The 13,240-nt window shown below is 37.0% G+C and overlaps 1 protein-coding gene across 1 annotated transcript in view; it reads right to left on the bottom strand.

Moving 5' to 3' along the window:
* Nucleotides 1-4,826: 4,826 nt before the first annotated feature.
* Nucleotides 4,827-13,240, bottom strand: part of RNF180 (ring finger protein 180) — a 216,940-nt gene continuing 208,526 nt past the window's right edge. The window contains exon 7 of the mRNA XM_029942311.1: nucleotides 4,827-4,888. Coding sequence (XP_029798171.1) covers nucleotides 4,874-4,888 — 15 coding nt within the window. The 3' untranslated portion in view covers nucleotides 4,827-4,873. The remainder of the gene's footprint in view (nucleotides 4,889-13,240) is intronic.

Here is a 13,240-nt window from a genome sequence, read left to right as displayed (position 1 = left end):
CTGTTTATGTCTTCTGCCCATTTCTTCACTGGGTTATTTGTTTTTTGGGTGTGGAGTTTGGTGAGTTCCTTGTATATTTTGGATACTAGCCCTTTATCTGATATGCCATTTGCAATTATCTTTTCCCATTCTGTCGGTTGGCTATTAGTTTTCTTGATTGTTTCCTTTGCAGTGCAAAAGCTTTTTATCTTGATGAGGTCCCAAGAGTTCAGTTATGCTTTCATTTCCCTTGCCATTGGGGATGTGTCGAGTAGGAGATTGCTGTGGTGGAGGTCTAGGAGGTTGTTTCCTACTTTCTCCTAGAGGGTTTTGATGGTTTCCTGTCTCACATTCAGGTCCTTCAGCCATCTTAAGTTTATTTTTGTGTATGGTGTATGAAAATGGTCTAGTTTTATTCTTCTGCATGTTGCTGTCCAGTTCTCCCAGAACCATCTGCTAAAGAGGCAGTCTTTTATCCATTGGATACTCTATCCTGCTTTGTCAAAAATTAATTGGCTGTACATTTGTGGGTCCAGTTCTGGGTTCTCTATTCTATTCCATTGGTCTATGTGTCTGTTTTTGTGCCAATACCATACTGTCTTAATGATGACAGCTTTGTAGTAGAGGCTAAAGTCTGGGATTGTGATGCCTCCTATTTTGGTTTTCTTCTTCAATATTACTTTGGCTATTTGGGGTCTTTTGTGGTTCCATACGAATTTGAGGATAGTTTGTTCCAGCTTTGAGAAGAATGCTGGTGCAATTTTGATGGGGATTGTATTGAATGTGTAGATTGCTTTGGGTAGTAATGACATGTTCACAATGTTTATTCTTCTGATCCATGAGCATGGAATGTTTTTCCATTTCTTGGTATCTTCTTCAATCTCTTTCATAAGTTTTCTATAGTTTTCATCATATAGATCTTTTACATTCTTGGTTAGATTTACTCGTAGGTACTTTATGGTTTTTCATGCAATCGTGAATGAGATCAGTTTCTTGATTTCTCTTTCTGCTGCTTCATTTTTGGTGTATAGGAATGCAACGGATTTCTGTACATTGATTTTGTACCCTGCAACTTTGGTGAATTCACTGATCAGTTCTAGAAGGCTTCTGGTAGAGTCTTCTGGGTTTTCCATGTAGAGTATCATGTCATCTGTGAAAAGTGAAAGTTTGACTTCTTCTTTGCCAATTCTGATGCCTTTTATTTCCTTTTGTTGTCTGATTGCTGATGCTAGGATTTCCAGCACTATGTTAAACAAACAGTGGTGATAGTGGACACCCCTGTCGTGTTCCTGATCTCAGGGGGAAAGCTCTCAGTTTTTCCCCATTGAGGATGATATTAGCTGTGGAATTTTCATAAACTGCTTTTATAATGTTTAGATAAGTTCCTTCTATTCCGACTTTCTCAAGGGTTTTTATTAAGAAAGGGTGCTGAATTTTGTCAAATGCTTTTTCTGCATCTATCGACAGGATCCTATGGTTTTTTCTTTTCTTTTGTTTATGTGATGGATCACATTGATGGATTTGTGAATATTGAACCAGCCCTGTAACCCAGGAATGAATCCCACTTAATCATGATGGATAATTTTTTTTATGTGCTGTTGAATTTGATTTGCCAGTATTTTGTTGAGTATTTTTGCGTCTGTATTCATTAAGGATATTGGTCTGTAGTTTTTTTTTTTTTTTTGGCTGGGTCTCTGTCTGGTTTGGGTATCAACATGATGCTGGCTTTGTAGAATGAGTTTCGAGGTTTTCCTTGTATTTCTATTTTTTGGAATAGTTTGAGAAGAATGGGTATGAGCTCTACTGTAAATGTCTGGTAGAATTCCCCTGGGAAGCCACCTGGCCCTGGGCTCTTATTCGTTGGGAGATTTTTGATAACAGATTAGATTCCTTCACTGGTTATTGGTCTATTCATGCTATTTCTTCCCGTTTGAATTTTGGCAGTGCATGTATATTTAGGAATTTGTCCATTTCTTTTAGGCTGTCCAGTTTGTTGGCATATAATTTTTCATAGTAATCTCTGATGATTGCTTGTATTTCTAAGGGATTGGTTATAATAGATTCTTTTTCATTCATGATTTTGTCTATCTGGATGCTCTCTCTTTTCTTTCTGAGGGGCCTGGCTAGAGGTTTATCAATTTTGTTTGTTTTTTCAAAGAACCAACTCGATTTCATTGATCTGCTTGACTGTTTTTATGGATTCTATATTGTTTAGTTCTGCCCTGATCTTTATTATTTGTTTTCTTCTGCTGGGTTTGGGATGCTCTTGCTGCTCCCCTTCTAGTTCTAGTAGGTGCTCTGTTATATTTTGAATTTGCGCTTTTTCTAGTTTATTGAAATAGGCCTGGATTGCAATATACTTTCCTCTTAGGACTGCCTTTGCTGCATCCCAGAGATTTTGGATTGTTGCATTTTCGTTTTCATTTGTTTCCATATATATTTTTATTTCTTCTCTAATTGTCTGATTCGCCCAATCATTCTTTAGTAGGGTGGTTTTTAACCTCCACATTTTTGGAGGTTTTCCAGACTTTTTCCTGTGGTTAATTTCAAGTTTCATAGCACTGTGATCTGAAAGTGTGCATGGTATGATCTCTATTCATTTATACTTATGGAGAGCTGCTTTATGCCCCAGTATGTGATCTGTCTTGGAGAATGTGCCATGTGCACTCAAGAAGAAGGTGAATTTCCTAACTTCAGGATGCAGAGTTCTAAATATATCTATCAGTTCCATCTGTTCCAATGTGTCGTTCAGGTTCATTCTTTCTTTAGTGATTTTCTGTCTTGTTTGTGTATCCATTGCTGTCAAACCCCTGCAATTAGCACATTCTTATCAATAAGATTGTTTCTGTCTGTGATTAATTGTTTTATGTATTTGGGCACTCCCAAATTTGGCACATAGATATTTATAATTGTTAGCTCTTCCTGATGGAGAGACCCTTTAATTATTATATAATGTCCTTCTTCATCCTTTGTTATTGCCTTTACTTTAAAGTCCAGTTTGTCTGATATAAGTATGGCCACTCCGGCTTTCTTTCGGCTTCCAGTCGCATGATAGATATTTCTCCATCCCTTTACTTTCAACCTGAAGGGATCTTTAGGTCTCAAATGAGTCTCTTGTAGAGAGCAAATAGATGGATTTTGTTTTTTGATCCATTCTGCCACCCTGTGTCGTTTGGTTGGAGCATTCTGTGCATTTACATTCAGTGTTATTATTGAAAAGTGTGGGTTTACCGTCATTGTGTTCTCCGTAGAATTCATTTTTATATTGGAGTCTCTGGCACCTTGTATTCTTTGCAACATTTCCCTCATAGAGTTCCTCTTAGGATTTCCTGTAAGGCTGGTTTGGTGGTCGTGAATTCTCTAAATTTTTGTTTATTTGGGAACACCTTTATATCTCCTTCTATTTTTGAATGACAGGTTTGCTGGATAAAGGATTCTTGGCTGGTTTTTTTCTGTTCATCACATTGAAGATTTCCTGCCATTCCTTCCTGGCCTGTCAAGTTTTATTAGACAGGTCTGTAACCACTCTGATAGGTTTCCCTTTGTACGTTAGGGCCCTTGTTTTATTTATTTTTGAGGCAGAGAGAAACAGATCACGAGTGGGAGAGGGGCAGAGAGAGAGGGAGACAGGAAATCTGAAGCAGGCTCCAGGCTCCAAGCTGTCAGCACAGAACCTGATGCAGGGCTCCAACCCACAAACCGTGAGATCATGACCTGAGCCAAAGTAGAATGCTTAACCAACTGAGTCACCCAGGAGCCCCAATATTAACTTAAGCTTTTACAGAAATGTTCTTTATCAAGTTGAGGAAATTTCTGTTTCTCATTTGTTGAGAAATGGGAACTGAAATCAGTCAAAAGGTTTTTTTGGGGTCTATGGAGGGGATCATGTAGGTTTTATCATTTATTCTTATAATCTGCTATATTCAATAAATTATTTTCTCCCTTGAACTCTTCTTTTTCTCCCCCAGTCCTCTTTCTTTTTTAGTGGTGTTTTACAAGACCTCCAATAATCTGGTCATGGGGCCAGCTTTGTCTTATTTTTGATCTAACAAGGAACACATCTTAGAGTTAGTGTACTATGTAAATTTTCACTCTTGGTTCATCAAGCTGAAAAAAGTCCATAATAGAAATTTTTATGAATTTTTAATGATAGATACTACTTAACTGAATTGGATATTTCCCCCATCATTTGCTATATTCATATCGGTTTTATTTTTTTATTTTTTTAATGTTTGTTTATTCTTGAGAGAGAGAGAGAGAGACGGAGTGTGAGCAGGGGAGGGCCAGAGAGAGACAGAATTTGAAGCAGGTTCCAGGCTCTGAGCTGTCAGCACAGAGCCCAATGCAGGGTCAAACCCACTAACCGTGAGATCATGACCCGAGCCTAAGTTGGCTGCTTAACCAACTGAGGCACCTAATCATGTCAGTTTTATATTTCAACATATTCATTTAGTGAATTGCATTGATATATTTTTCTGATGCTAAACCATACCTAAACTCTGACATATGTAATTTTGAAATGCTCTATTGTGTTTAGTTATTTTTAAAGTAATTTTATACACAAATTCATAAATAAAGTGAGTTTATATATTTTTTATTGTTATTATTTGATTTTGGAATCATAATTCTACTAGGCTGATGCAATAAACTGAGCGGTTTTTACAACTCATCTGGTAAACATTCTTGACTTTTTGGAAGTTTTGGAAGGAGGGAGCTTGGCCATCATTTTAATTTCTTTAATGTTCACTTAGTTGTTCATGTTTTATTTTTCTTATTTTATCAAATTTGGCATTTGTTTTCTTCTAGACGTATCCATTTAATCCAGATTCAATCGAACAAATGACCCACTGGCAATATTCCAAGGGGTTGCAGTACACTGAGAGCACTTACTGATTCACAGGGATTCCATCTATAAAATAGAATTCAATACAAGCATTAGTTTCTCCCTTACCCTGTCCTCACAATGTCAGAGCCCACACCAGAATAGAAGACAGTATTTCTGTGTTTAATATTAAATGTGATAGAAAACTACACCTGAAGCATCATGTGGTAAATCAGATAACAAATTATGGCATGCCTGGAATTTAAGGAAAAGTAGAAAAAGGAAAGGCTGGTTAGAATTATGGTAGAGGCAGAACAGGGCCTCCAGAATTGTGGCAAAGGAAGAGGTATGCACTTCCTAGACAAAAGGGTTTTCCCAGCAATATTTTAAAGCTCTGAGCCTTGACTGCATTCCGTGAACCTAGAGCTTGCTAGTTTGAGAGACGTTTCACAGGTCCCAAAAAGAGAAGAGTTAGGAGCATTGGGATTTCCCACTGGTCTTCAGTGGCCCCTGGCCGGACCTCTCCAACCTGGGGTGGCGGTGTCTGGAGGCTGGGGTCTGTTTGGCAAGCTGGGCTGCCAAGGCTGAATGCAGCTCTGAGGCTGCTGCCGGGTCCTTTCCCTGGAAATGGAGGCACCTAGGGAGGTTCCCACAGTGGCACTACCTCTCCCCTCAGGATTAGATGGAGACTGAGCCCTCCCTGGTGACCTGGGGAGGACAGAGCAGGCGACCTCGGTTCCTACGGCTCTAGTGTCCGTCTTTCCAATGATGGTCACAATGTGGACACAATGCCAGAGGAGCTTCCAGGAGGCACTCCTGGTGTGGGCCACTTTCCATCCTGCCGAGCTCTGCTGGGATTATAGGGGTGTCAACTCTGAAAACCCGGTGAAGCAGGCTTGGCAGCTGTGAGGGCTTCTCCCACACACACCAGGGTCACCAGGGCAGCTCCCTGCTGGTGGTGAGTCACCATGGTTTTCCAGGCCGCTTGTTAGAAGTAGCCTTCCTAAGGGGGAAGACCCTGGAAGTAGGGTCCACACATGTTCATAAGGGAATAAAAACCTTGTATTTAAATGCGAGCTAAGGGAAACGCCCTTAATATGTTTAATCCAAACCTGGGCTGAAATTCAGATTTTCCATTTAGGTAATCTTAAAGGTTTATATTTATTGGGTCTTTTTCCTTATTTGTGAAGAGAATTGTTTGTTTTCCCCTCATCAAGATAAAGTGAGGAAATTTATGCAGCATTGATCCCTGTACTGGTTTGTGTAAGCACTTAAAAACTGCCACTTCCGTTTGTTTTGTCTTATTTGTGGTTTTTTGTTTTTTGTTTTTTGTATTTGGAAATTGCCAGGGGTCAGTGAGACAGAAAACAGTGAGCAACTAAATTTTTTCAGAGTATCTTTTATTCCTCGTTTGCCAAGACTGTTACAAACTATTAACCCTGAAATTATCAAGTAAGGCATTTTAATGGAATCTAAAGAATGGATTGGATGTGGAAAGGTAGAGACAGGAAACCTGTTGGGATTACAGGATTAGTGTTCATCTAGGTTTGGGTCTGGGTTTCTGCCTGTTTGGTTTTGCTAATTGTGTTGGCACAGGCAAGTTACTTTTAACCTTTTTAACCTTTTGAGCTTTATTTCCTTTTAAAAAATTTTTTTAAATGTTTTATTTACAATTTTTAAAATGTTTACTTTTGAGAGAGAGAGAGAGACAGATCATGAGCAGGGGAAGGGAGAGAGAGGCGGACACAGAATCTGAAGCAGGCTCCAGGCTCTGAGCTGTCAGCACAGAGCCTGATGTGTGGCTTGAACCCACAAACTATGAGATCGTGATCTGAGCTGAAGTCGGACGCTTAACTGACTGAGACACCCAGTCTCCCCCCTCCTTTTTTTTAAACTTACCAGATTGGACTCCATCTAATATGGCTATCACTATCAAAAGATGGAATATGCTAAGAAATGGGGAAATCTAATGGGTGTTAATGGAGAGGAGTAGTAAGTTATAAAACCTGGGATTGTAGAAAACTTTGAATGCTAGGCTGGCAGGTAGGAAAACTAGTCCACATTTTTGAGAATCATCAAAAATGTGTTTGTGACATGACACCACAGGTGTTTTAGAAATACTAAGGGTAGGGTTTGTTGTTTTTTTTTTTTTTTGGTATAAAATCTTACAATTGGGAACATAAGAGGAGAAACCAAGGGGGCCCTTTGTACTAGTATAGTTATAAGTAATTGGTGGGACAATAGGACTGAAAGGAACAGGTGGATTTGAGAGACACCACAGATATCACGAACAAGGCACACTGCTCATTTAACGATGTGTGTATCAGTGGTGTGTACAGATGCAGAAAAGGCAAGGATCTCTAGTTCTGTTGTTTCAAACTGGGTAGCAAGAACATTGACTTACTTCTGGAAGAGTAGCTGGTGTGATGGGAATTGGTGTCAAAAGATGAATTGAACTTGAGGTACTCACTTCCTTTGTATGTAGAAGTAAATAGCAAATAATTGGGCAAAATATATATCCTAGTACTTTAAGTTTTTTTTGATATTTTCATTTTTTTTTCTATGAGCCCTTTCATGTATGTATAGCTCTCCTGTATCATGAGAAGAAAATCTTATTCTTTAAATTCTGTGGCTTCTGTAAGGAAAAGTCTATTTGTTGTGGTACTGGCCATTTTAGTGGCCACTAAGTATCTCATGGCAGGAGGAGGTTACTTTGCCAGAATGTTTTACTGATGACCATCTAGTTCTGGATCTTCTGGGTTGTATACTTTGAATTGTATACTTGGATCAAGTAGGAACTTGCATATACCTTTGATTTTTAAGAACTGCAGTCCATTTACATCAGAAGTAAACTACTCGGGGAGGGATTTGGTTTTAGCCATCACTTTATTCTTAGAACCCTATTTAATAGTGTCTGCTAGTGTACATAGCATGCCCTGAATAAAAGCTTGTTGAATGGGAAGCAGTATAGTCAAAACCAGATAGAATGGCTCTGAATGATGACTTTATAATGTCATCTGTGTTGCTAGTAGTGGTGAGCTAAATTCTTTTGATTCTTGGCCATCGCTTTATATTGAATAAACTTTATTTTTAAATTTATTTTATTTCTCTAAACTTCCTTTGTTTTTGATGATCTTGACAGTTTGTTGAAGTACTGATGAAGTATTTTGTAGAATGTCTTTGAAATCTGTCGCATGGTTTTCTCAGGATTAGACTAAGGTTATGAGTTTGAAAGGAAGGCCCTAAGGTAGAGAGTCATTTTCATCACATCTTATCATTGTTGAATATTATCCACATGATTTCTCACTGTCGATATTGACCTTTGTTGGGATTCTCCACTATAAAGCTAGTCCCCACAACATTGCTCTTCATACTCTAGTCTTTGGAAGGAAGTAACTGTGTGCAGCCTATACTTAAGGAAGAGTAGGGAGTTAACTCTAATTTTTGAGGGAAAAGTAGCTACATAAATCATTTGGAGTACTCCCGCATGAAGAGATTAGTGTCTTCTTCCTTATTTATTTATTCAAACATTTATATCACCTTTAGTTTCTTAGAACTGTTGTGCCAAAAGTACCATAAAGTTGGTGACTGAACATTATTTTCTTTCTGTTCTGGAAGCTAGATGTCTGAAATCAAGGTGTTGGCAGGGTTGGCACCTTCCAAGGACTCTGGTGATGCATCAGTTCCATGCCTCTCTCCTAGCTTCTGGGGATGGCTGGCAATTCCTGGTGTGCTTTGGTTGGTACCTGTATCATTACAATCTCTGTTGCTGTCTTCACGTGGGATTGTCCTTCTGTGTATCTCTCTGCCAAAATTTCCCTTGTCTTTTAAGGATACCATTTATTGAATTAGGGCTTACCCTAATGATCACACCTTAACCTGATCACATGTTCAAAGATCGTATTTCCAAATAAGGTCACCTTTACATTTCTGAGTGAAGTGAGGTAGTATGAGACATGTGGCAATCAATGAGGAAAGGGTTTCAGGCTGAGAAAATTGAAAGAGGAAAGATTTAAGGTAGGGAGTGCTTAGAGGGTTCCACAGAGGAGGTAACTGGCTGGAGAAGAGGAAGCAGAGGGAAGATTGGTAGATGAGCTCAGAGAGGTTGGATGGATCAGATTATATAAAGCTGTTGACAGTTTTGGGGTTTCCTAAATATTCCTGAAAAATAGTTTGGGGATCGTTGGAGGTCTCTGTGAGATCTTGTGGAGGTCCTCAAAGCCAAAGCTATTGTTTAAAACTATTTATTTGTTTGTTTAGCAAGATGGAGAGAGAAAGTGTGTGGAGAAGAGGGGCAGAGAGAGAGGAGAGAATTGGATTATAATTTCTTTGTATATTTTGGATACTCTTTATCTCATATGTCATTTGCAAATATCTTCTTTGATTCTGTAGGTTGCCTTTTAGTTTTGTGGACAGTTTCCTTTGTTGTGCAGAGGCTATATTGATGGAATACCAAAAGTTTATTTTTGCTTTTGCTCCTTTGCATTAGGAGACATATCTAGAAAGAAGTTGCTGTGGTCAGTGTCAAAGAAATTACTGCCTATGTTCTCTTCTAGAATTTTACGGTTTCACCTGACCCCTTTTTCAGTCCTGTATTTTGATCTGCCTATTGAGCAAATGCTTTGATGTCTCCTTGAATAGTACATTTTGTGTCTGAAATCAAACTTATCACCTTCTCTCCAGAACAACTCTTTCTTGTACTTTTGATTTTTCATTTAACATGATTGATTTTATCCCAAATGATTTTCATGTTTTTTTTTTTTTTTACAAGGACTAAAACTATCGTTGTAGTCTTCTTTCCTAGATTTTTTTCCAGTTTCCTTCATAATGGTGGTTCTCGAATTTTTCATGCTGCAGAATCACCTGGAGGGTTTGTTGAAACACAGATTTCTGAGCCTCATCGCACAGTTTCTCATTCTCTTATTCTGGAAGGGGACTTGAGAATTTGAATTTCCAGCAAGTTGCTAGGTGATGTTGATGTTGCTGGTCTTGGGACATAATTTAGAAACAGCTGATTTGTATCATTTTACTTAGAATATTTGTCAATTGTGTAAGCCTTCTGTGTCCTCACTGTACAGTTTACTCATGTACTTACTCTGTGTGCTTATCACGTTCTTGTCTGTTCAAGAGTCAGTTCAGATCTTATGGCTTTCCTTTGCAATTTATTTTATTTTATTTATTTATTTAATTAACCCTTTAAATTTATTTTTGAGAGATAGAGAGAGAGACAGCGAGCAGAGGAGGGGCAGAGAGAGAGAGGGAGGCACAGAATCTGAAGCAGGTTCCAGGCTCTGAGCTGTTAGCACAGATGCTTAACCAACTGAGCCACCTAGGCGCCCCTACTTTGCATTTTAGATAGAACTCCTGAGAGTCCTCTGAACTCCTGTATTACTCACTTTTTGTATTCACCTTTTTTTTTTTACTGCCTTGTATAGTGTGTGTGTATTGTTTTCAGTTGTTTTATTTTATTTTCACTAAAAAGAAATGTTTTATGCGTGAGAACACAAATCTTGAGTGGGGAGCTCAGTGATTTTTTTTCTAATGTAATTATCAATCAACCTAAAATATAAAATATTTCTAACACCCTAGATGACTTTCTCATTCCCTTCCCAGTCACATACAACTATTCTTCGATTTACCAGCAAAGAGCATACAGTTTGTACCTTTTGGGATATGGTTTCTTTTGCTCAACATTGTTTATTTGAGATTCATCTACATTGTTGCATGTGTCAGTAATTTGTTTTTTTGTATTGCTGAACTGGATTCTAATGTGTCTAATATATTCTAATGTATCTTAATTTATTGGTCTATCTGTTGAAGGACATTTGAATTTTTCCAGCATTTGCACTTATGAAACGATTATCATCACATTCTTGTGTAATTTTTTAGTGGACAGTAACATTCATTTGTGTTGGGTGTATGCCCAGCAGTGGGCTTTGTGTGTCACATCTAGGTGTATGTATAATTGTAATAGATGCTGCCAAGCATTTCCCCAAAATAGTTTTACCAGCTATGTTTTCATGAATAATGTTTCAGAACTTTAATTGCTCCATGTTTTCACCTTTTGGTATTGTCTATTTAATTTTACCATTATGGGTTTAATTTGCATTTCCCATTAAATAATTATATTGAGTATTTTTTTATTATGGTTATTGGGTAGTTGCATTAGTTCTTTAATGTTTTTTTCTTTAACCTATTAAAAATAAGCCTGTCTTTTCATTGATAAATAACAGTCCTGAATATATTCTGGATATTATTCCATCATTGAACATATGCTTTGCCCAATTATTATCCAGTCAGTGGCTTACCTTTTTACTCTTTTAATGGTGTACTTTGATCAATACAAGTTCTTAATTTAAATGAAGTCCAATTTATCAATGTTTCTTTCATGATTAGTGCTTATTCTGGTCAAGTTAAAAGGTCTTTGGTCTAAGGCTATCAAAAGATTTTCCTATGATCTCTTCTGGAGGATTTATTGCTCAAGATTGTATGTTAGATGTGTGATCCACCTTGAATTAACTTCAGTAAGTGACTGAGGTGGAGGGTCAGTGTTTTTTACATATATATATGTATATGTAAATATTCATATTGATCTTTATTCAGTTTCTCCAACTGTCCTTTTCCATACTGAATTGATGGGGTGTTTTTGTAATTAGTCAAGTGATTGTGTATGTGAGTGCCAATTACAGGACTGTATTCTCTTCCATTGTTTAAGACTGTGCTGTTTTAATTACCATAGCTTTATAATAAGTCTTCACACCTGAGACTGTGCGTCTTCTGGTCTTCTTGTTCTTGAGTAGTTCCTTGGATATTGTAGGACTTCTGTATTTCCATATAATTTTTTTATGGACATCTATGTGGAAAATTTCTACTCAAGAGAACTCCAAAGTGTTTTATTCCTAGTTTGCAGGTAATTTTTTTTAAAAATCATGAGTGAATAATAAAACATCACATTTTCTCTGCACCTTTTAAAATAGGTGTGGGAAATGATGACTTTCATCCTTTATTCTGTTAATGAGGTGAAGTTATATTAATTTATTTTCAAATGTGAAGCCATTGTTTAACTCCTAGAGCAAGCCCTACTTGTTTATGGTGTCTTATTTATTTATTTATACTTTAAAAAATACTTTTTAAGGGTTTTTTTGTTTTTGTTTGTTTGTTTGTTTTTTTACTTTTCGGCAAGGGAAGAGAGAAAATGAGTCAGGGAGGGGCAGAAAAAGGGAGAAAGAGAGAATCCCAAGCAGGCTCTAGGCTCAGCGAAGAGACTGATGTGGGACTTGATCTCATCATCATGAGATTGTGACCTGAGTGGAAATCAAGTCAGATTTTTAACCCACTGAGCCACCCAGATGCCCCTTATTCATTTATTTTTATTATTGGATTCAATTTGCTAAAATCTTGTTTAAGGATTTTGTGACTGTTTATGAAGGATGTTGACCTGTAACTTCCTTATCCTGTGAAGTCTTTCAGGTTTTGGTATTAAGATAATGGTAACCTTATAAAATGACTTAGAAAGTCTTTTTCTCTTTTTCTCTTCACTGAAAGAGTTTCTGCAAGAATAGTAGTGCTGTTTCTTAAAATATTTGGAAGAATTACCCAGGTAATTCTGGGACTAGCGTTATTGTTGTTGCTGCTGCTGAAAAGTTTTAAATTATGTTTTCAATTCCTTTAATAGGTACATGAAATTTCTGGTTTTTATATCCTTTCATGTCGATTTTGGTAAGTTGGTATTGTTCAAGGAACTTGTCTCTTTTTCTAAATTTTTAAATTTGTGGATAGAAATTTGTTTATAATATTTTTTTATCTTCTAAAAATATGTGGAATTTGTAGGGATGTTCTCTTTTTTTGTTTCTGTTATTGATACTTGGTGGTGTTACTCTTTTTTTCCCCCTTCTGTTATTCTTACTAGGGTTTATTAATTTTTTCAGTGAGTGATCTCATAGGATTGTTGCTTTTCTCTTTGTTGAGTATTTGCTTTTTATTTTGTTTATTTTGCTCTTAATAGTTTTTCTTTCAACTTATTTTGCCTTTTGTTTTCCAGTTCTTCTTGAGGTAGAAGCTTAATTATGTATTTTTTTAATGTTTCTATTTTTATATCCCTCTTCACTGATAAATTATCATCTAAGCTTTTACTCAACTACATTCAACAAGTTCTACCGTATTGTTTCTTCATTATTATTCATGTCAAAACTCCATGATTTTTTTTGACCCATAAAGAATTTAGATACGTGTTTCTTAATTTCTCAACATTTAGAGCTTCTCTAGCTTTTAATTAATGAGTGCTTAATTTTATTATGGTCAGAGAGCATACTCTGTATGCTACACTACTGTGGAATTTTTGATACTTGTTTTATGAGCCAGCAGATAGTCTGTTTTGTTAGGTGATTGATATTCCCTCAAGCATAGGTACATTCTATCATTGGGTATAGTGTTTGATAC

The sequence above is a fragment of the Suricata suricatta genome, chromosome 6 (genome assembly GCF_006229205.1).
Source record: "Suricata suricatta isolate VVHF042 chromosome 6, meerkat_22Aug2017_6uvM2_HiC, whole genome shotgun sequence".
NCBI lineage: Eukaryota > Metazoa > Chordata > Mammalia > Carnivora > Herpestidae > Suricata > Suricata suricatta.
Note: the sequence above shows the minus strand (reverse complement) of the source record. Positions and strands in the feature narration are given on the sequence as shown.